The sequence below is a fragment of the Rana temporaria genome, chromosome 4, assembly GCF_905171775.1.
Source record: "Rana temporaria chromosome 4, aRanTem1.1, whole genome shotgun sequence".
In the NCBI taxonomy this organism is placed as follows: Eukaryota; Metazoa; Chordata; class Amphibia; order Anura; family Ranidae; genus Rana; species Rana temporaria.
This window is the reverse complement of record NC_053492.1, coordinates 271,330,303-271,354,960: the sequence shown is the minus strand read 5'-3', so window position 1 is coordinate 271,354,960 and position 24,658 is coordinate 271,330,303. Positions and strand designations below refer to the sequence as shown.

At 42.9% G+C, this 24,658-nt stretch overlaps 2 protein-coding genes across 2 annotated transcripts in view; one reads left to right on the top strand and one right to left on the bottom strand.

The window, feature by feature from the left end:
* Positions 1 to 24,658, top strand: part of TRAPPC3L (trafficking protein particle complex subunit 3L) — a 113,246-nt gene that overhangs the window by 34,651 nt on the left and 53,937 nt on the right. The window contains exons 2-4 of the mRNA XM_040350276.1: positions 2,525 to 2,572; positions 3,708 to 3,805; positions 8,316 to 8,415. Coding sequence (XP_040206210.1) covers positions 2,525 to 2,572; positions 3,708 to 3,805; positions 8,316 to 8,415 — 246 coding nt within the window. The remainder of the gene's footprint in view (positions 1 to 2,524; positions 2,573 to 3,707; positions 3,806 to 8,315; positions 8,416 to 24,658) is intronic.
* The window catches only part of CALHM5 (calcium homeostasis modulator family member 5), a 50,666-nt gene continuing 48,312 nt past the window's right edge, over positions 22,305 to 24,658 (bottom strand). Inside the window, 1 exon segment of the mRNA XM_040350275.1 lies at positions 22,305 to 23,792. Within this exon segment, the coding sequence (XP_040206209.1) occupies positions 23,418 to 23,792 (375 nt within the window). The 3' untranslated portion in view covers positions 22,305 to 23,417.

Genomic DNA, 24,658 nt, shown 5'->3' with positions numbered 1-24,658 from the left:
CAGGACCCAACCCTGGCGTCCTGTACAGCACTAATGGCCTAAGGAGCCTACTGGTAATTCTGTTTACTATAGGATCCCAGGGGATTGTAATCCAGTGGAAAGGAAAAACAAGAAGAGCACAAATAATTTATTTTAATGCATACAACTTAAAGGGGTTGTATGTTTTTTTTTTTTAAATAACAAACATGTTATACTTACCTCCACTGTGCAGCTCGTTTTGCACAGAGTGGCCCCAATCCTCGTCTTCTGGGGTCCCTCGGAGCCTGTCTCTGCCTATGTGGAGGGAGGGTCTGTGACTTTCCTCCAAACAGCTTTCTTGGCTGTATGCCCAGACTTTCCTTTCAGTGGTGAAGAGGAAGAGAAAATCTCCTAACATGATCTGAACATTCTAAAGAATATATAAAGATGAAGACAGCAGATATACATGTAAAACTTATGTAGGGAGATTTGTTTCACTCTGTGTATCATCTGAGGCTGTTCACTTCACTGGGTACATGTGAGGGTTTACAACCACTTTAAAGTGTATATGCAATGAGAAAAGATTTAGGCTGCCATTGACAAACCTTAATTTTGAAAATGGTAGCTGTCTCGCTGTTAATTGGCTCCAGAATCTGTAATGCTTTGCTTTACTGACCCAGAACAAGTACGGTATGTATTTCAGGAATTACACATTTTCTACTGACTTCTAACTGCATGCTGGTTTAGGCCAGGGACAATCAGACTTCTAGCATTTTTAGTTGGACATTGGAAGTGGCAGCCTCATATTTATTTTATTGCAGATTTCCATAATAGTTAAAAAACATATAATTGGATTAATGGGTGTTTTTTGGAATTCAACTTTAAATGATCAAGTCACTACAGGCCACTTTCAAACAAAGTCCAGTATGCATACCTTTTCAATAGCCTATGCCTTCAGACTCCGTTGCTTTGCTTCTCCCCAGCCACTGCACATTTTCCACACTTCCTGCTGTGTGCTTAATTTACTTATCCAGCTCATATGTCACTATGGGATACAAGCCAACGTAAAGAACAACAGCCCACAAAGAGGGGGCAGGTATTCAACTCATCCAATAGTGTGGTATACCCACAGCAGCTGAGAACAGCAAAGCGGTGGCATTTGAAGTAATGGGGTACCGGAAAGGTAAGTATGGATGTTCTTCTCTTACAGACTGGTCTTAGGTTAGAAGTGATCTCATGGTGACAGGGCTACTTTAACCACTCCAGCCCCGGAAGATTTGGCTGCCCAATGACCGCGCCATTTTTTGCGATTCGACACTGCAACGCTTTAACTGACAATTGTGCGGTCGTACAACGCTGTACCCAAACAAAATTGACATCCTTTTTTTCCCACAAGTAGCGCTTTCTTTTGGTGGTATTTGATCATCTCTGCGATTTTAATTTTTTGCACTATAAACAAAAAAAAAAGCGACAATTTTGAAAAACACATTATTTTGTACTTTTCTCTATAATAAATATCCCCAATTTTTTTTAAAAAGGTTAATTTCTTCTCAGGTTAGGCCGATATGTATTCTTATAGATTTATAGCATTCTTCTTCTTATTTTTTTACTAGTAATGGATCAGCTATTTTTATCAGGACTGCGACATTATGGCGGACACTTTTGACACATTTTTGGGACCATTTATACAGTGATCAGTGCTATAAAAATGCACTGATTACTGTAAAAATGTCACTGGCAGGAAAGGGGTCAACACTAGGGGACGATCAAGGGGTAATTGTGTTCCCTAATGTGTGTTCTAACTGAAGGGGAGTGGACTGACCTAGAGGAAATATCATGGTTCCTAGCTATTAGGAACTCACAATCTGCATTTCCTCAGCTCAAACAACAGGAACGTGTGTGTTTACACACACACGTCCCTGTTCTGCCTCTTGTGCCCGCGATCGCTTGTGGCTGGCGGTGCCTGCTAACACCGCTTAAAGCGACCGACGTACAGCTACGACGGTTCGCCCAGCAGAGCCAACCTGCCGCAAAACCAGCCGAGATTCGACCCATGTATGGCCGGCCTAATAATGATTGAAGACGTGCAGTCAAGGAAATATTGTTCTGGCTCTATAGTGGTTAATCTTGTACATTTTTATGGTCCTGTAAGTATGTAGCTATTTAGATACGCTTAATGATAAACAAAGGAAGACTCACAACTCAAACACACAGACCAACATCCTCACTCTGAGCCTAAAAAGGTCTTTAAAGCATGCATTTTAAAATAATTAAACCATAGACATCTCACGCCAGTCATGTGAGACCTCTGTTTTATTACTAATACAGCATGCACACATGAATTCCAATACAAGTATATATAACTCTAAAACTGGTTTATTCAACAACCTTTACAGAAGGGTAGAGAACTGCAATATCAACAATATTTGAGAGATACTTCATGAGAGTAAAATTTGTTAGAAAGTTTTAGTTAGTGGTCATCATAAAATCTACATAATGGAGAATGCAAAACATTTGTATGAAGCCAGATTCCCCTTGCTAACTGTGGTTTATTTAATTATTTTAGGACTGGCAATTACCAGCTGTCTCTTCCTCTGCCTCAGCACATCATATAGTAAGTATGATGCTAACAGCCAGAACATATGAAGTAAATAAAGGCAATGAGTGGTATTTAATACAGCTTACTTTACTACAAAGTGCCAGGACAGTGCTAAGAGTCAGTATGTGTGTAATGTCTAGTACACATGATAAATAATACTGCTTTCGGAGTGATTGTCTGATAATCTGTTATCAAGCTTTCAAGAGCCAATCATGACAGTTCATGCAAAAATATCCGAAGGCACAAGCACGAAAATGTTTCTCATAAGATACCAGAACAAACGATGTTCATGTAATTAATATAGTATTTGTAAAAAAAAAAAAAAATTGTGTGACCAAGACCACGCATGCTCAGAAACTAAAGATTACATTACAATAAAATACAATACATTACATAACATCCGAAGTTGTATTCTGTCATATGAGAATTTTCACAATGAAACTAGCATACAAAAAAAAGCCGTAAATAATTGAAAGAACTGATTGATCAACTTGACTGACAGAATAATATAAATAAAAAATCCATAAAAGTAGATGTATTTTTTATATATATATATATATATATATATATATATATATATATATATATATATATCTGTATATTAGTGGTTACAATTTTTATTATGGCAGTTTGAAAGTTTAAAGCCACCCTAAGGGCCCTTTCACACGGGCGGATCAGTAATGATCCGCTCTGTGTGTCCGCAAAAGCTCAGCGGGGATCCTCCGTAAAATCCCCGCTGAGCTGGCAGCTGACAGGGCGGTCCCCGCACACTGTGCAGGGACCGCCCTGTCTTTCCTCCGCTCTCCCCTATGGGGGATCGGATGAACACGGACCGTATGTCCGTGTTCATCCGATCCGATCCGGCAGACGGAAGAAAAAAAGGATTACTGCGGACGGATTTTCTTCCGTCTGCAAATGCGGATCTTTGCGGAGGCGGATGATTACGGGTGTCAGCGGATGGTCATCCGCTGACACCCGTAATCACATAGGGACCAATGTATGTCCCCTTTTCATCCGCAACGGATGAATGAAAATGCGGACATACGGTGCGCACCTGTGAAAGGGCCCTAATTCTTGTAAGTGTTTTTTTACGTGTTTGGCTAAGTTAAAATCCATAAATTGTAACATTGTTATATTTTTCTATTTACAGAGCAGAGATCTTTTTGTTCTCACATATGGTGCACTAGTGGCACAGATGTGTAAAGATCATGAAAATGATGAGGAAATTAACAAATATTTGGATACAATGTAAGTATTTTTTCCACAATCCTTTTTTTGCCTGATGCAACAATTTAAAATGTAAAAGTAAATATATATTGAAAATAGTAAAATATTATTTATTGCGTTTCTCTGCATAGAGACAAAACAATTTAGATGTGTTTCACACAGCACAAACGTATTCATTGAGCATAGTTGAGCTTTTATGCCCTGTACATACGATCGGTTCGTTTGATGAAAACGGTCCGATGGACCGTTTTCATCGGACGAACCGATCGTGTGGGGGCCCCATCGTTTTTTTTCCCATCGGTGAAAAAAAATAGAACCTGTTTTAAAAATTTGTGATGGTTAAAAAACTGATAGAAAAAAACGATCGTCTGTGGGGAAATCCATCGGTCAAAAATCCACGCATGCTCAGAATCATGCTCGGAAGCATTGAACTTCATTTTTCTCTGCACGTCGTTGTGTTTCACGTCACCGCGTTGGACACGATCAGATTTTTAACTGATGGTGTGTAGGCAAGACTGATGAAAGTCAGCTTCATCGGATATCTGATGAAAAAATCCATCGGTCCGTTTTCATCGGATGAACCAATCGTGTGTACGTGGCATTAGACAGTGCTGATCATCTGCTACTATTAGCTGCTGGTTGTCCCAAACCTGATGGAATACTCAAGTTGCTATAAGTGAATGATGGCACCATCTTTTACAGTTTTCACCAGATTTGTTTCATATGTAGAAATATAATTAATCTTCAAAGTTTATCAAGCATGGTTGTACATTGCAGACATGTGCAATTCGTTTCAGCCCGAATATAACTTCAGACAAATGTTTGGTTATTCGGAGATTCGGATGTATCCAAATCCACACATAAAATTGTTGAAATTGAAAATAATAATTTTTATTTTGTATATTAGTTTTCAAACTAATTCCAAATATTCAGAACAATTTGAATTCGGAACGGTCAAAAAATGATCGACCGATTTGAATTCTGTGTGGAGAATAGCTGGTTGTTAAAAAGCGGGCCAGGAAGCAGGCCACCACATCCTTACCAAGCGATGACCCATCAGTTGTCAGCGGGCTTCCCCCGCTGTTAGTTATTTAAAAACTGTTAGGTGGCGGAGCTGACGGGAGCCTTCATCAGTGCAGTGTTTTTTTTTTTGGGGGGGGGGGGTTGGCAGTAGCAGCGGACATTGTGATTGAGGATCTACAGTGCCTTGAAAATGTATTCATACCCCTTGAAGTTATCCACATTTTTTCATGTTACAATCAAAAACGTAAATGTATTTTATTGGGATTTTATGTGATAGACCAACACAAAATGGCATATAATTGTGAAGTGGAAGGAAAATGATAAAAGGTTTTCAATTTTTTTTACCAATAAATATCTGAAAAGTTTGGTGTGCGTTTGTATCCAGCCCCCTTTACTCTGATACCCCTAACTAAAAATCTAGTGGAACCAATTACTTTTAGAAGTCACCTAATTAGTAAATAGAGTTCACCTGTGTGTAATTTAATCTCAGTATAAATACAGCTGTTCTGTGAAGCCCTCAGAGATTTGTTAGAGAACATTAGTGAACAAACAGCATTATGAAGGCCAAGGAACACACCAGAGAGGTGAGGGATAAAGTTGTGGAAAAGTTTAAATCAAGGTTAGGTTATAAGAAAATATCCCAAGCTTTAAACATTTCACGGAGCACTGTTCAATCCATCATCCAAAAATGGAAAGAGTGTAGCACAACTGCAAACCTACCAAGACATGGCCATCCACCTAAACTGACAGGCCGGGCAAGGAAAGCATTAATCACAGGAGCACCCAAGAGGCCCAAGGTCACTCTGGAGGAGCTGCAGAGATCCACAGCTCAGGTGGGAGAATCTGTCCACAGGACAACTATTAGTCGTGCACTCCACAAATCTGGCCTTTATGGAAGAGTGGCAAGAAGAAAGCTATTGTTGAAAGAAAGCCATAATAAGTCCCATTAGCAGTTTGCGAGAAGCCATGTGGGGGACACAGCAAACATGTGGAAGAAGGTGCTCTGGTCAGATGAGGCCAAAATTAAACTTTTTGGCTTAAAAGCAAAACGCTATGTGTGGCAGAACACTAAAGCCTCGTACACACGCACGGTTTGCTCGGCAAGAACCAGCAAGAAAACTGCTGGCAGAGATTTCTTGCCAAGTACACCGTGCGTGTGTACGAGGCTTTGAGGTTTCGTGTCAAGAAAACTGCCCAGAATCTCGACGAGAAAAATAGAGAACCTGCTCTCTCTTTTCTCGTCATGAGATTGTCGGCAGTGTTTTCCTGCCAAGAAACCCGAGCGTGTGTATACTTACCTCTCCATGGAAATCCGAGAATGCTTGAAATGACTTTGACGCATGCGCGGTAGCTTCCAAGGTATAGGTAGGGTGAAGCAAGATGGCGGCGACGGCATCGAATGAGACAAGCGCATTCTCGTCATAGTCAATGACATCACCGCGTTCGTGCTATTCAAAAGAACAGCGGTTCTTTTGAATGGAGTGTGTGTACACTTGGCCCGACTAGAGATTCTTGCCAAGAATCTCGTCCGGAAAAACAACGTTTTTTTACTGATGAGATTCTGGGCCGTGTGTACAGGGCTTAACACTGCACATCACCCTGAACACATCCTCCTCACCGTGAAACATGGTGGTGGCAGCATTATGTTGTGGGGATGCCTTTCTTCAGCAGGGACAGGGAAGCCGGTCAGAGTTAATGGTAAGATGGATGGAGCCAAATACAGGGCAACCTTATGCCTAGTACACACATACAGGATTCCCGGAGGTAAAAAGTCTGCCGGGAATCCTGAGGGGAAAACCGAGAACCTGCTTGGTAAGTTTTTCCCCCCTACACACAAGAGGTTTTCCCGACAGGAAAACTGCGATGGAGCTTTGGTCAGGAATTCTTCTTTTCACATAGGAAAACTGCCAGGAAAAAGACCGCCGGAAATCCTGGCGGGAAAAAAGAGAGCTGATTCTCTTTTTTTCCTGGCAGTTTTCCTGTCGGGAAAACTGCGGTGGAGCATACACATGGCCGGTTTTCCCAGCCAAAAGTTCTCATGGCAGTTTTCCAGATGTGAAAACCGGTCGTGTGTACGAGGCAAAAGCCTTGAGACTGGGGCGGAGGTTCACCTTCCAGTAGGACAATGACCCTAAACACACAGCCAGAGCTACAATGGAATGGTTTAGATAAAAGCATATTCATTAGGGATGGGCTCCACCCAATCCCCTCCCCCCCCCCTGTTTCGGTTTGCACCAGAACATGCAATCAGGCAAAAAAGTTGTGCCAACATGCAAACCCTAGTAAAGCCTTTGGGACACGAACATGAAAAATCAAAAGTGCTAATTTTTAAGGCTTATATGCAAGTTATTGCCATAAAATGTGTATGGGGACCCGGGTACTGCCCCAGGGGACATGCATCAATGCAAAAATACGTTTTTAAAACAGGAGCAGTGATTACATGAGTTTTTTTCAGGAGCAGTGATTTTAATAATGCTTAAAGTGAAACAATAAAAATGAAATATTCCTTTAAATATTGTGCCTGGGGGTCCCTTACTTTTCCTGTAAATTGGCGCATCTGTGTGATGTGTTTTACAGTGCCACAGCAAAATTATATTTCTAAAGGAAATAATTTAATGTATTGCAGACTCCTGGCAATATAGATAAATAGAAAAAAAACAGCGCCAGTTTATTTTTTAAATCGCCATGGGGTCCCTCCAAAAACCGTAAAAGAAAACAAAGTGTTGGTATATGATGTCAGAAGGGGCAGGGTCACTCGGTTACGCCTTTGCCTATATAACAGCTGTCACAGCCAAGAGACAGCAGACAGTGGGATGCCTCCCATCGGGGCCGAGCTGTTTTTTTTAATTATTATTATGGATGGACATCGCAGGCCGAAAGGCCTGGTATATATTGGTGGGGGGTGGGGGGCACACTGTTTTTTTTGTTTGTTTACATTTCGGCTGTCAGCGGGGATGCCCTACTATGACAGCTGATAAATCATGTTAAGGACGTGGCAACCGGTCTCCCGCTCTTCAACAGCCAGCAATTCTTCACACAGAATTCAAATCGATCAAATAAATTTCAACTGAAAATGTGGAAGTCGTTCGAAAATTAATAAACAAATCACAATTAAACTAAACTAAAGGAATTTTAAAACGAATCAACAAAGCAAAATTAGTAATTGGTAATGTATCTATTCAAAACTAAACAAAACACATTTTTCTGTTCTGCACATGTCTAATACATTGCCTCGTTTACAAGGGAGCATTGTGACTCTTTTTATTTAATAGCCCCTAAAGCTATATGCTGCTGAGAAATTATCTAAAAAGGCCAATATGTGGCTGGACAATGAAAAAGAGTAAGAAAGAAGTACTATAATATGTCAATTGAGTATCTTGTAGCTGCTTTGCAATACAAGGTTTTAGTACAAATGTGCCTAATGATAAAGGTATCCTAGATCCAGTATTCCATTTTACAGATCCCATAACTAAATTTAATATCTTTAAATTTGTTTTGCCATTTACAGGGGATACAGCATTGGAGTTAGGCTAATTGAAGACTTTTTGGCCAACTCTGGTATAAAGAAATGTCGAAGTTACAGTGAAACAGTGGACATTATAGCAAAGGTACTACAAACTGATTCTGATACCATACCACACATAACCTCAGTTAGATGTTTTTAATCAATTTTTCTCCTGTACAATACACATGTTTTTAAAAGATAAGTGCACTGTTCCCTTCTCTGTTCTGAGATTTAGGCATAGAATATGCCCAACTATATTATGTGCTTCTGGTGATTCTGATTTTCTCATAGTTACTCGTGGTTAAAATGTTCTGCTTGCACGCAATCACTATGTCATAGCTAACATAGTGATCAGATGATCAGAAACCACTCAAATTAGCAGGGACATAATCTGTCAGTTATGGCTGGCAGGGTTTAATAGAAGAGCGTTGAATTATGTATCCTCAGAGACAGGCATCATGCTGAGGAATGTTAAAGTTTATGTCCAGCTAAAATAATATAGAGATAGAGTAGGAAAATGTATTTATTTGCTGTGTCCCATTCATGATATTTCCCTCAACTTCCTCTCTCAGAGATGCAACAGGACATTAGAGGAGTTCCCCTTTTACACAGGTAAACCCATTGGAAGATTTCCCATTGCCTCTTATTCTGGGGACAGCTCTATAATTTTGGATGTCCCCTCACCTTCACTTTCTGTGACAATGGTCAACAGTAAAACTAAATGAGTGAATCTTCTTAACTGAGACATAGACTAAAATAACAACTTGACACAGGGTCTACCCTTCAGGCCTCAAGTCCTGCGGGAACGCGTGGGAACGGAGTTCCTTCACTTTTTTCACAGCAGGAACGCAGTTCCCTTTGCAGGACGAGAGCAGCCGAGCCGCCCGAGCCAATCCTTCACTAAGCGGCGATGCCCAGCTCAAGTCACTGTCAGGGGCAGGCGAACCTTAGTAATCCTTTATGTTACTGGCCGCTTCCTGTATATGGATTCATCGGGTAGTGTGCGGGTATTCCGTCACTTGCTCGATGCCGCAATGTCTCCTGGGAGCAAGTTCTTTCTAAATCCTGCGATAACTCACAGCAGACCTCCGCAATGTCTCCTGGGAACAATGACAAAAGCTCCCAGGAGACATTGCGGCATTGAGGAAGTGAGGGAATACCCGCACACTACCCGATGAATCCATATACAGGAAGCGGGCAGTTACCTAAAGGATTACTAAGGTACAGTGGATCGAAAAAACATAAAACAAATGCGGTTTAGTAATTAGGCATATGAGCGTATAATTTTTTATTTTTTTTGGTGGGGGAGTGGATCTTGGGTGGGAGTTCCCACACTTTTTCCCTCAGGACTTGACCCCTGCTACCCTTCCCTATTCTGTCGGAAACTAAAGCAAAACGTTTTGCCTAGAGATATACTTTAATTTAGGGATCATGTGTGTGTGTAAAGGGATCTATTGTCTTTGTCTTATGTGGGGTGCTATTCACACTCTAATGCCGCGTAAACACACCTGTTTTTCATGACTCGAAAAATGCAATTTTTTAAATTGGTCGTGAAAAACGGTTGTGTGTATGCTCCAGAGCATTTTTCTCGACGAGAAAAATTGACGCTTTTTTTTTAGAACCTGCTCTATGTTTTCGCATCATTTTTCACATCGTTCTTTTTCACGTTGTGAAAAACAGTTGTGTGTACGCGCCATTACACTTGTTTACTTTTGGCAGATGTGGGGTATTCGGTCTTGTATGGTATTTTTATGGCTATTTGCTAATTTCTCGGTTGTTGCTATGTTTGTTGTCCTAGTACATCACTTGTTTTTTACTAATATTTCATGTAACTATATTAATGGTGGTTCCTGTGGCTGCCTGGTGCTTGCCAAGTTCAATGACAACCATCTTGTGAGTGTTTATAATATGCTTTGTTTTACCTTATTTTTCGGCATTTTGACAGTTTTATGCAGGAGCTATTTCTGGATAGTCTTAGTTAAGCTAGGATTTTGTATATTTTGCTTTTTTGATGGACTGCTGTGATTTGTTCTTTGTGTGATGTCATCAATAGGGGGTGTTGTTGGTGTGTGGGACTTTTGGTATATCGGTCTGTTCACTTCCATTTGATAGTGTCTTGAGAAAGATGGACTGAGGATCATCAAAATGTTGAAAAAAAACAAACTATTCTGTTTTGATCTACCTCCTCTGCAAGACCCATTAGTGTCTCTATACTAGCTTTGCATAACTAACTATATATATATATATATATATATATATATATATATATATATATATATATATATATATATATATATATATATACACTCAGCTCTCATAATATACAACTTCTAATGACACTTACAGGACCCTCTGGGCATACCAAGGTATTGTGTAAAGATGTGGGTCTGACATCTGAGCAGGTGGGGGTTAAGCAGTGGGAGGTAAGTGGGTTGGATATTTGCAGTTCTTCTAGGGAAGGAGATGGAGATGGAGGAACCATCGTCATTTCACAGTTTCCCAATATGTTTATGTCTGATGCCGAAATGCAGTTTACCCTTTAAACAAAGATGCATGTTAGGTTATTCTTGGGTATATCTGGCTACTTTATGAAATTTGTGTGCGCCTACAGTACCCTGGTTAAACCCTGACTGACCTAACCAAGAAGAAACTGCCTAAGGTGATGTCTTGGATACCATTGTGTAAGAAGACTAGGTCTTGAAGGAGGAGGCTACAAGCTCCAGATTTTAGCCATCTGGTGCAATCTGATGTCTTTGCAGTCCTAAGCCAGGTGCATCAGTCAGGGAAGGAATCTCAATCCATACTTCATAATTCCTGTTGTTATGGATTAACCTTCATAACAATGACATGATATGAATGTGTAAGAAAATACCAATCACTGAGACACCACACATGCTTACACTACAACAGGGGTTCTCAACCACACCAGTGCCGTGACCCCTTGATAAAATTTCCCAAGTTGTGGGGACCCCTAACAGTAAAGGTATTTTCGTAGCCTGGGTTGTTAGCACCCAAGGCAAGACAAGTAATTTGAACCCTTAACCCATGGACATTTAGCGCTCCCTGAGTCCCTTCCACTCGTACAGTATTAAAACCCCTTATGGTTTATTTTAGGATGTACCACTCTTTCTCTTGGTTCTCCTTTCTATTCCTTTTATCTCTCTCTATCCTAATTTCTTCCCCCCCCCCTATCTCTCTAGCCGTCTTTCTTATGCTTTCTCTTATTCTTTCCCTCCCTTTTTATTTGTTCATCCCCCTCTTTTTCTCTCCCTTCCACGTATTCTCAATTTTTATTCCTTCTCTTACTCCTTGGTGGGGGGAATGGGATGAGTGGCAGGGCCTGGGGTGAGTTTTGATTAGCCAACTTAGGTGCTCTGATTAAGATCATCTGCTGATCCGAGAACTGTAGTGGGGACATTCAATGGCAACTATAATCACAAGTAATGTTACTCACTGTGTCTCTGGCTTCACTGTGTCTCCGACTTTGTGGTGTCTCGCAGCAGTGACACCTATGCCAAAATCAGGAGATAGGGTCTCCTCTAGCCCCTCCCACTTCACATTTCTCACCTGTCAGCTGACCTCTAGTATCTGCCCCCCAGCCATGATGTGAACTGAATGGGCAGCTGCAAAGAGGCTGAGTGGGTGGCCGCGGGCTCCAGGAACAGCCCAGGATTTGGTGACCCCTGGCAAATTGTCATTTGACCCCCGAGGGGGTCCCGACCCCCAGGATGAGAACCACTGCTCTACAAGGTCATGCAGGCTAATAAAACACCTTAAACTAGAGACATACATAAGGTCATGTTTGGTCTCGAATAGAGTTCAGCGGACACCTGGATGTTCGTGTTCGGACCCGAACCCGGACTTTGAAAAAAAAGTTCGGGTTCGGGACCGAACCCGACCCGAACTTTGACCTGAACCCGAACCCCATTGAAGTCAATAGAGACCCGGACTTTTGACTACTAAAATGTCTCTAAAAAACTAAGGGAAAGGGCTGGAGGGCTGCAAATGGCAGCAAAATGTCGGGAAGAGCATGGCAAGTACTCTGGAAATAAATGTGGATAGGGAAATAACTTAAAATAACATAAAAAAAATAAAAATAAAATCATTTTGACCTAGAAGGACGAGGTCCATATGTAGTAGGAGGTTGAGGTGGATGTGGCGGTGTAGGTGGAAGCGGCGGTGGAGGTAGCCAACACAGCAGGTTTTGGTTTTTAATTGATTTATTTTTTAAATTAGGGTAAACCCCAAAAGAGTGAGAAAGATCTAGGGTTGCTACCTCATCCCTTTAAACCTGAACACAGAGTATTTACACAGGTTCGGGGGCTAATTTAATGTCGATAAGGCACCAAGTGTGTTTAATTAGCAGCACCTTAATCAGCCAGAGAACCTGTGTAATTAATATGTTTTTGCTTTTAAAGGGATGAGATGGCAACCCTAGAAAGATCAGAAAAAAAACAATGGCTGGGTAAGGCCGGCCCGGTGTCTATTCTGCACAAGGTACGGACAAGTTCTCTGGGATCCATGCCTGGTTCATTTTAATGAACCACATTGGCTCTGGACAGGCGGCTGCGCTTGTCTGTGATAACGCCCCCTGCCTTGCTAAATACACGTTCAGACAATACACTGGCCGCAGGGCAGGCCAGCACCTCCAAGGTGTAAAGGGCAAGCTCAGGCCATGTGCCCAATTTGGAGACCCAGAAGTTTAAGGGGGCATAGTCGTCATTCAGTACGTGTAGGCGTGTGCACACATACTGCTCCACCATGTTGCTGAAATGCTGCCTCCTGCTAAAACATTCCATATCAGCTGGTAGTGCTGTTTGTTGTGGCGTGCTGACAAAGCTTTTCCACATTTCGGCCATGCTAACCCTGCCTTCTGAGGTGCTGGCGGTGCCCCTGCTGCGTTGGCGACCTCTACCTCCTCCTCTGCCTTCTGCTTCCACTGCGCCCCCGCTGCCAGGTGGGAATTGCACCAGCAGCACGTCTAACAGCGTGCGCTTGTACTCGCGCATCTTGCGTTCACGCTCCAGTGAGGGAATTAAGGATGGTACATTGTCCTTGTAACGGGGATCCAGCAGCGTGGCCACCCAGTAATCAGCACCTGTTAAAATGTGCGAAACACACCGGTCGTTGCGGAGACACTGCAGCATGTAATCGCTCATGTGTGCCAGGCTGCCCAGAGGCAACGAAAAGCTGTCCTCTGTGGGAGGTGTATCTGTGTCCTCTGTATCCCCCCAGCCACGCACCAGTGTTGGCCATGAGCTGGTCTGGATGCCATCCTGCTGTGAACATGGTTCCTCCTCCTCCTCCTCCATGTCTTCCTCCTCCTCATCCTCCACCGTGTCATTCTCCAGAACTGTGCCCTTGCTGGACAATTGTGTACCTGGCCTTTGTTGGTGCACGAACCCACCCTCTGAGCCACTTGTGAATGACTGCCCTGAAAGCCTTGGAAATGATCCCGATTCCTCCTCCTCCTCCTCCTGTGCCACATCCTCTTCCATCATCGCCCGTAGCGTTTTTCAAGGAGGCATAGAACTGGGATAGTCACGCTGAGAGCGGCGTCATCGGCACTGGCCATGTTGGTGGAGTACTCGAAACAGCGCAACAAGGCACACAGGTCTCGCATGGAGGCCCAGTTATTGGTGGTGAAGTGGTTCTGTTCCGCAGAGCGACTCATGCGTGCATGCTGCAGCTGAAACTCCACTATCGCCTGCTGCTGCTCGCACAGTCTGGCCAGCATGTGCAAGGTGGAGTTCCACCTTGTGGGCACATCACATATGAGGCGGTGAGCGGGAAGGCCGAAGTTACGCTGCAGCGCTGACAGGCGAGCAGTAGCAGGGTGAGAATGCCAAAAATGCGCACAGACGGCCCGCACTTTCTGCAGCAGCTGTGGCATATCGGGGTAAGTTTTCAGGAAACTCTGCACCACCATATTCAGCACATGTGCCAGGCAAGGGATTGCGTCAAGCCGGCTAGGCCCAGAGCTGCTACGAGATTTCGCCCATTGTCACACACCACCAGGCCCGGCTTGAGGCTCACTGACGCCAACCACTCATCAGTCTGTTGTTCCATGTCCCTCCACAACTCCTGCGCGGTGTGTGGTTTTTCCCCCAAACAGGAAAGTTTTAAAACTGTCTGCTGGCGTTTACCCATGGCTGTTCTGAAGTTGGTGGTGAATTTGTTACGCTGACTGGATGAGGAGGCGGTAGAGGATGAGGAAGCTGAGTAGGAGGAGTTAGGAACAGAAGGCAAACTGAAGCGCCCTGCAATCCTCGGTGGTGGAAGGACATGCGCCAAACTGCTATCCGCCTCAGGCCCAGTCGCCACTGCATTTACCCAGTGCGCTGTTAGGGAGATATAGCGTCCCTGACCGTGCTTACTGGTCCACGTATCCGTAGTTAGGTGGACCTTGGCACAGATGGCGTTGCGCAGTGCACACCTGATTCTGTCCCCCACTTGGTTGTGCAGGGAAGGGATGGCTCGCCTGGAAAAGTAGTGGCGGCTGGGCATGACGTACTGTGGGACAGCCAATGCCATCAGGCTTTTAAAACTCTGCGTCTCCACAAGACGGAATGACAGCATTTCAAAGGCCAGTAATTTTGAAATGCTGGCATTCAGGGCCAGGGGTGGGTAGGGGGGTACTTCCTCTTCCGCTCCAGTGTTTGGGAGATAGAGAGCTGAATGCTTCCATGGGACATTGTGGAGATGTTTGGGGACCCAGGTGGTAGTGTTGCTTGCCGGTCCTCTAATTGAGGGGTGGCTGGTGGCACTGTCACTACAGAGGTGGATGAAGAGGCTGAGAGGCCCGAGACTGATGCAGAAGAGGAAGCAGGAGGAGCCAGAGACCTTTCTTGGTTTTTGAGGTGTCTACTCCACTGCAGCTCGTGCTTTGCACTTGGATGCCTGGTCATGCAGGTTGTGCTCAGGTTGAGAACGTTTATGCCTCGCTTCAGGCTCTGATTGCACAACGTGCAAACCACTCGTGTCTTGTCATCAGCACATTGTGTGAAGAACTGCCACGCTAGGGAACTCCTTGGACCTGGCTTTGGTGTGCTCAGTCCCTTGCTGCGTTGGGCAGTAGCAGGTGTACTGTCTAGGGGACGGACGCTCTGCTTTGGCACCCTGCTCCCTCTTCTGCTGTGCTTGTGGCTCTGTGCGACCACCGCCTCTTCCTCTGAACTACATGGGTCACCTGCATGAGGTTGATTCCATGTCGGGTCGAGGACCTCATCGTCCTCCACATCATCTTCCACCCAGTCTTCACCACTTCCCTCCTTGTCGGTCTGCACAATTGCAAAAGCACCATGTTTCATCATCATCCAAGACGTGCTGTGATGGTCCCCCCATGTACTAATCTTGAAATATAAGTGGTTGGGCATCGGTGCACTCAATCTCTTCCACTTCTGGGGCTGGGCTAGGTGGATGGCCCTGGGAACACATGCTAACAGACTTATCAAAAAGAAGACAAGACTGCTGCATGATTTGGGGCTCAGACTGCTTGGCTGATTTGCAAGGGGGTGAGGTGAAAGACTGATGGTGGACATCGGCTGCAGGCGCCAACTCTGAACTTTCAGCACAAGACTGGTTGGAAAACAATGTGAAGGAACTGGAGGCACTGTCAGTAACCCAATCTACTACCGCCTGTTCTGCTCCTGGCCTCAAAATTCGTAGAGCTGGATTAGGCCAGACCAAATACCGCTGCAGGCTCTGTCGGCTACTCGCACCTGAGAAAGGTGTTTCACTTGTGCGTGTAGTTGGCACAGATCGACTACGTCCTCTCCCTGTAACAGGAGCTCCACCAGCAGCACCACGACCGCGGCCACGTCCCTTATTTTCCTCATATTTCTCAAATGTAGGATCGTGCCCTAAATGGTTTTTTTTTAAATACAACAATAGTGTAATATGGTGTAATATGCAGAGATTCACCTATATATTTATTTCCCTATAGCAAGAAGCAGGAACCTAGCCCTAAACAATGTACTGCACAGACAGTATATCACAGGGGACAGGTGGAGTGCTGGTGAAATAGGCAGAGATTCACCTATATATTTCTCTCCCTATAGCAAGATGCAGGAACCTAGCCCTAAACAATGTACTGCACAGACAGTATATCACAGGAGACAGGTGGAGTGCTGGAGAAATATGCAGAGATTCACCTATATATTTCTCTCCCTATAGCAAGAAGCAGGAACCTAGCCCTAAACAATGTACTGCACAGACAGTATATCACAGGGGACAGGTGGAGTTCTGGTGAAATATGCAGAGATTCACCTATATATTTCTCTCCCTATAGCAAGAAGCAGGAACCTAGCCCTAAACAATGTACTGCACAGACAGTATATCACAGGGGACAGGTGCAGTGCTGATGAAATATGCAGAGAGTCACCTATATATTTCTGTCCCTATAGCAAATAGCTGGAACCTCTCCCTAAACTATGTACTGGACACACACAGTATATCACAGGTGACAGGTGCAGTGCTGGTGAAATATACAAAGAGTCACCTATATATTTCTGTCCCTATAGGAAATAGCTGGAACCTCTCCCTAAACTATGTACTGGACACACACAGTATATCACAGGTGACAGGTGCAGTGCTGGTGAAATATACAGAGAGTCACCTATATATTGCTGTCCCTATAAGAAATAGCTGGAACCTCTCCCTAAACTATGTACTGGACACACACAGTATATCACAGGTGACAGATGCAGTGCTGGTGAAATATACAGAGAGTCACCTATATATTTCTGTCCCTATAGGAAATAGCTGGAACCTCTCCCTAAACTATGTACTGGACACACACAGTATATCAAAGGTGACAGGTGCAGTGCTGGTGAAATATACAGAGAGTCACCTATATATTTCTGTCCCTATAGCAAATAGCTGGAACCTCTCCCTAAACTATGTACTGGACACACACAGTATATCACAGGTGACAGGTGCAGTGCTGGTGAAATATACAGAGAGTCACCTATATATTTATGTCCCTATAGGAAATAGCTGGAACCTCTCCCTAAACTATGTACTGGACACACACAGTATATCACAGGTGACAGGTGCAGTACTGGTGAAATATACAGAGAGTCACCTATATATTGCTGTCCCTATAGGAAATAGCAGGAACCTCTCCATAAACTATGTACTGGACACACACAATATATCACAGGTGACAGGTGCAGTGCTGGTGAAATATACAGAGAGTCACCTATATATTGCTGTCCCTATAGGAAATAGCTGGAACCTCTCCCTAAACTATGTACTGGACACACACACAGTATATCACAGGTGACAGGTGCAGTGCTGGTGAAATATACAGAAAGTCACATATATATTTCTGTCCCTATAGGAAATAGCTGGAACCTCTCCCTAAACTATGTACTGGACACACAAACAGTATATCACAGGTGACAGGTGCAGTGCTGGTGAAATATACAGAGAGTCACCTATATATTTCTGTCCCTATAGGAAATAGCTGGAACCTCTCCCTAAACTATGTACTGGACACACGCAGTATATCACAGGTGACAGGTGCAGTGCTGGTGAAATATACAGAGAGTCACCTATATATTGCTGTCCCTATAGCAAATAGCTGGAACCTCTCCCTAAACTATAAGATGCAGATCTCACAGAAATAAACAGTGCTTGTGTAGACTTTTTCCAATTATTCGGGTTCGGGAGCAAAAAAAAAACAAAGTCCGTACCGAACCCGAACTTTACAGTTCGGGTTCGCACAACCCTAGTCTCGAATAAATTGTAATTTCATTATGCACAGTAATATGTTGGTTGCTGGACTGTAATGCCTTGTCAGATAGAAATATAGGTGTATTTAAAAAAGTTGCAACTAAGGCTGTGTCTGATAACTAATAGATAAGAACGATAATAAAATACTCCAGGACTCCAGCAATGGTGATCTAGGTCGGTATGCAGCAGCCCTGGCATTCTGGTCTCTAGTTGAGGGATCTCAGAGATAAATTGTCATACCTATCACTGTCATTTTTGCCTTTTATTTATAGCCCCCTTTTTCGGATGTCATCAGGCCAGTCAAGTGACACACAGGGCCCTCTTCTTCCTCATATCTTTTCCCTTATAGCTCAAAACTGCCCCCCAGATATGCTTAAAGTGGCACCAACATGGTGATGTAACTGCTCCTGTCTGTGCTATTTCACTGTGAGTGCTAGGAGCCATGGTTATTTCCTGGTCTCACAGTATGTTCCTGGTAGTCCCAGTTAAATAATGTCCAACAAGTGAGAACTGAGGCACCACCACCCTTCCCAGAATCCAATGGAGTGGGAAGCTTATGGAATAGAGCCTCCAAGGAAAGGGGATAGGTTAACCCACAGTGCAGACAGTTTGCAGCTACATGTTAATATTATATTATGTTACACCAATACACAATACAGTAATATGCTTAACATAAAGAAGGCCTACAGTCAGTGCTGGGACAAGATTATCCAGTTCTCAGGGCAAAGCCTGGCCACCTCACCCAGGTGGTGTAGGGTACAGGGCTAATAGCGGTGTTCACAGCTCTGATCTGAAACATATGTAATGGTTGTGGCATTTGTTAAAACAGTGTTCCTGTGTTGGTGGTGTCTCTGGAAGGAAAAAATGCCCCTGCATCAGTGGTGTCATCGAAAGGAAAAAATGCCACTCCGTCAGTGTCATAGGGAAAAATACTGCTGCATCAGCATTGTCTCTCCCACCCCGCCTTGTCCCGACCTTGTCTCCAATTATCTGTTACACATGACAGAAAAGGATTAATAAAGCCTGCACTATTTTAAAAGGGAGCATTTACCAAGATAGTAGACTAAATTTACATAACTTTACACAGGATCTCTTTCAGTCATGTGACTGTACTGTTCAAATTTTATTCTACTTAAAAACATCTGTCACTTTTTTTGAGAATAAAGTTCATTGTCCTGGTGATTTAGCTTTGTGAATTGAGTCTGTGGTGTTTGAAAAAAATTGTTGGGAAGAGTAAAGAATAAAACAGTGTTAATACAAAATGATAATGCAATTAATAAAACAGACGCTAAAAAGTAATTTGGTTTAAAGAATTCACACACCTGTACATCTGATCTCGCCTAGTAAATGTGAATGTTACTGTAATCCAAAATGTAATCCATAATGAGCTTCAATGTTTGTACCCACTGTAATTATTGTTTTCATTTTGTCATTCATTTTTGTTACACCTAACCCATAAACTGCACTCCGCCAGTTTGCAGCTGCCCTGTCTATACGTTTCTTTCATCTTAATTGTAATGTGGGATATTCCCCTTTGATATGGTACAATGTCGTTTTCAGCTAAATACTCTTAATTGCATAATAAAATGTTTATAAGCTGCTCACTCATATTTAGAGTAATTAGTATGATTTTGTATGATAACAGAACACCTTTCTGTTTGATGCCGAAATGAATAGATTAAACAAAGTTAAAATTACATGCACATTTTTTTTTATATATAAACAAGGGTATGCTATAATACTTACCGGTAATTAACTCTTACTGTGGTTGGGTTTAGGGTACTCTTACATTGCTCATGAATAGACAGAACTAAATATACTTACTCATATGATGATTTTTGCCTAGTTCCACTTATTCCAGTATGGTTGGTCTGGCATATGATTGAATATTAGAAGGCATCTTGTGACCTCTACATACTATGCATACATAGCTTAACTAATTTTAACATGTGACCTTATCCCGTTTGTAACTTTACTTAACACCCCCTCTAGCACTACTGTCATACTAACAACTACTAACTGAAACGTTCTTTTCTGTTATTCAAACCTGACTTTTCCTTTCATGAATGAGGTCTCCTTTGCTAGATTAAATAGTACTTATTTACATTCTGGACAAGGTTAGATTGGCATGTACATATGGTCTAATTTATTTATTTATTATTGGTACCTATAAAGCACCGTCAATTTATACAGCGCTTTACAAAAATATTGTACATTCACATCAGTCCCTGCCCTCAAGGAGCTTACATTCTAAGGTCCCCAACTCACATTAATACATATGCATACTAGGGCCAATTTAGACAGGAGCCAATTAACCTTCCAGTATGACTTTGAAGGGTTGGAGGAAACCGGAGTTCCCAGAGGAAATCCATGTAGTAATTGTAATATGTAATTGTCACTGCTATATAAATAATAATAATAATCATCATTATCATATAGCAGACAGTGGCATCACTAGGGTTGGTGTCATCCTGTGCGGAAAAAAATGGTGTCACCCCCCTCCACCAACTATAGTCCCCCCTCAGTACAGACCCCCCTCCCTCAGTACAGATCCCCCTCCACTAACTACAGACCCCCGCTCTCTCAGTATAGACCCCCCCACTAAGTACAGACCCCCCTTCCGCAGTATAGATCCCCCTCCCTCAGTACAGACCTCCCTCAAACAGTATAGACCCCTTTCAGTGCAGACTCTGCCTCAGTGCAGACCCCCTCCATCAGTGCAGATCCCCATCAGTGCAGACCCCCATCCATCAGTGCAGACCCCCCTCAGTGCAGACCGCTATCAGTACAGACCTCCCTCAGTGCAGACCCCCCTTCATCAGTGCAGATTCCCCCCTCTCCATCAGTGCAGACCCCCTCTCCCCTCCCCCCTCCCGTAGCACCCCCCCAGGGCATGACCATTTGCATTACATTAAACTTTACAGACCTCAGAACAGTGCAGGATACAGCAGTGTGTCTCTTGGACTCCCTTCTCCCTCTCATGCAGCGGAGCGGACCGAAGTTGCCTCCCCCTCCTGTAGATGTACACAGAGAGGAGGGGAGGCGGCTTCACTCTGCTCCGCTGTGTGAGATAGCCGGTAGAGACGCGAGAGATCAGTGTAGGGGTGAGGACCGTGCGGCGTTAACAGTACCGCTGCTCACAGGTGTCACCCCTCTGGCGGGTGTCAGCCGGTGTGACCCGCACCCCCCCTAGTGATTCCCCTGATAGCATAAGTACTCTAAAGCTACGTACACACGATCAGTCCATCCAATGAGAACAGTCGGATGGACCGTTGTTATCGGTTAACCGATGAAGCTGACTGATGGTCAGTCATGCCTACACACCATCGGTTAAAAAAACGATCGTGTCAGAACGCTGTGACGTAAAACACAACAACGTGCTGAAAAAAACGAAGTTCAATGCTTCCAAGCATGCGTCGACTTGATTCTGAGCATGCGTGGATTTTTAACCGATGGACGTGCCTACAAACGATCGTTTTTTTTTCTATCGGTTAGGTATCCATCGGTTAAATTTAAAACAAGATTGCTTTTTTTTAACCTATGGATAAATAACCGATGGGGCCCACACACGATCGGTTTTGACCGATGAAAACGGTCCATCAGACGGTTGTCCTCTGTTTAACCTATCGTGTGTACGAGGCCTTAAATTACTTGATAAACATTGTCTGTGATAGCCCCAAAAATCAATGTGACGTGCAGTAATCTTAATTCCTGCTCCAGGATCCTACATTTTCTAACTACACAGTATTATCATCAGTACATTTCAAAATTTGACCATGAAACTTAAAGGGTCACTAAAGGAATTTTTTTTTTTTGCTAAATAGCTTCCTTTACCTTACTGCAGTCCTGGTTTCATGTCCTCATTGTTCGTTTTTGCTTTCATGTTGCTGTAAATCTCTCTCTGTTCTGGACACTTCCTGGTTGCCTGTTTCCTGATAACCACAGTACTGGGAGATTTCTCACGGTGGTCACTAATCAAGGAGCTGTGTGTAAAACGAAACTGGATTGGTGCTGAGGAGTTTTAGACAAAGTATCACTGCTCTCTATTGGCTGACTGCCCTCTAGTGGCTCTCTGTACATCAGAGAACCAGCAAACAACAGCAAAAACGAAACTACACTGCAGGCACATTATATGATTGTTTTTTTATCTATTTTTAATCATTTTTAAAAGGAATCAGTTAACTATTATGTCTCTATGTCCTGTAAACAGTCATTTCAGCTAAAAAAATGTTTTCCTTTAGTGACCCTTTAATAAAGTGTTCCATCTCACAAGTAATACAATTCTACCTTACACCATTATTGAGTACCAGTTAGATATAATCTCAGTAGGTGATATCCTTTAGCAGTGTTTCAAAGCAAATGTATAATTTTGCTTTGAAAAATTCACCATGCATCATTTTTTTTAATTTTGCAGATCAGGACGACATCAAATATTTATGTTACTTGTCTTACAAAGCAGTCATTGTGAAGTTTACTTACCGAATAGATTTTGAGACAGCCTTGAAGGTCAGATTCATAGACCACACAACATTTGGCAAAGCACAATACAGATGGTTTATAAACATCAGCTGGCATTATTTATACATTTTCTGGATTTCCTAGTTCATAATTAATGTACAAAATCAAATTAATTACAAGTGGAATATATATTGCATATATACAGCACATTGCACAATTATTATGCAGATTAGGCAGATTTAGGTATAATTTCCTATTATTCAGGCTAAGTATAGAATGCATCTGAATTCAGCAGCTGATCAATATCAATTCAGATAATGAATAGGCAGAACAGTGGAAGTAGCTGGATGATGTATGTGTTTATATATGTAGTCATTTGTCCTCTGTACATTATTAAAGTTTGGCGTTATATTTTACTCTATACAGATGCATGGTCAAATTTATTTTAGATGAGGTCAATCATATTCAAGCTGGGCCACCATTTGCTTAATAATGTAGTACAGGGTTTCTCGACAAGAGGTTCATGGAACCCAAGGGTTCCTTCAGCGGTTGCCAGGGATTCTCTTAGCAAGTCCCCATGACTGAGACCATTGATCCTTTTGGCTATCTGTAAGGGGGTAATTCTTCCCAATGACCACAAGTGTAAGGATAATTCTTTCTACTGAACATCTCACTAATGTATCATGAGTTGTGTATATATAATAATTTTTAGCAGGGGTTCTCTGAAGCCAAAAAGTTATTTCAAGGGTTCCTCTGTGTTGAAAAGGTTGAGAAAGGCTGATGTAGTACATAAGCTCTTGTAGAGGAGAATGAAGCTGTATATAATGCTGCTAGCTCAATTTGTGGAAATTAAATAACAATTTATTCATCTTTCACTCTTCATAAAAAAAAAAAAAAAAAATTGCTTAATTATGTTTGTCCATCTGCAAAATCCATTATGACTTCTTTTACTTCATTGTCTTCGTGCTCAACAAATCTGTGAAGAGTGCTATAGTACTGGTAGTCTGGATGGAATGTATACAATGCTGAAATCTTCTCCCAAGCTTTGTTATTTGGCAGTTTAAAGTCACCTGGATCTTTGTTTTCAAAGAAACTTCTCAGATTCCTTTCAGCAAGTTTGGTGGCATATTCCTGAGCCAGTTCATCAAATTTCTCTTTTTCCTTGTTAACATACATTTTCCAGAAAACTGTCTGAACAGAACTTACATTTGATCGACACCTAGACCAACAAGCACATAGAAGTGCTAGTGAAGAAAGCATAGCTATAAGGCACCATCCAATAACCTGTAAATATAAAGGATATAAAACATAGTCATAGGTCCAAAGATAAACATTTTATAGCCTTATGTCTCTTCACTGGCACTTAATTTTTTTTTCATAGCATACTTTAAAGAGACCTTTAGCTGGATTCAGGTAGGCGGGTGCATCCTTGCGGCGGCGTAGCGTATCGTATTTACACTACGCCGCCGTAAGTTAGCAAGGCAAGTACTGTATTCACAAAGGGCCAGATTCACAAAAGAGATACGACGGCGTATCTCCTGATACGCCGTCGTATCTCTGTTTTAGGGCCGTTCTAACTATGCGACTGATTCATAGAATCAGTTACGCATAGCTAGCCCTAAGATTCGACAAGTGTAATTGAATTACACCGTCGGATCCTAGGATGCAATACTTTGGCCGCCGCTGGGGGGAGTTTGCGTCGTAAACCAGCGTCGGGTATGCAAATTAGCAGTTACGGCGATCCACAAAGGTTTTTCCCGTTGTTACGTCGGCGCAAGTCTTAGTTTCCCGTCGCAAAGTTAGGGGTACTTTAACATGGTGTAAAATTACTCCACCATGTTAAAGTATGCCCGTCTTTCCCGCGTTGCTTTTGAATTTTTTTGTTTTCCCGGAGTAAGTACGTTACGCACGTCGCGATTCTCAACACGCCGGCGCGTCGTAATTTCGCGCAAAGCACATAGGGAAATTTGCGAACGAAGCATGCGCAATACGTCCGGCGCGGGAGCGCGCCTAATTTAAATGGTACCCGCCCCATTTGAATTGGGCCGCCTTGCGCCGAACGTGTTTACGATACACCGCCGCAAGTTTACAGGTAAGTGCTTTGTGGATCGGGCACTTAGACTGAAAACTTGCGGCGGTGTAACGTAAAC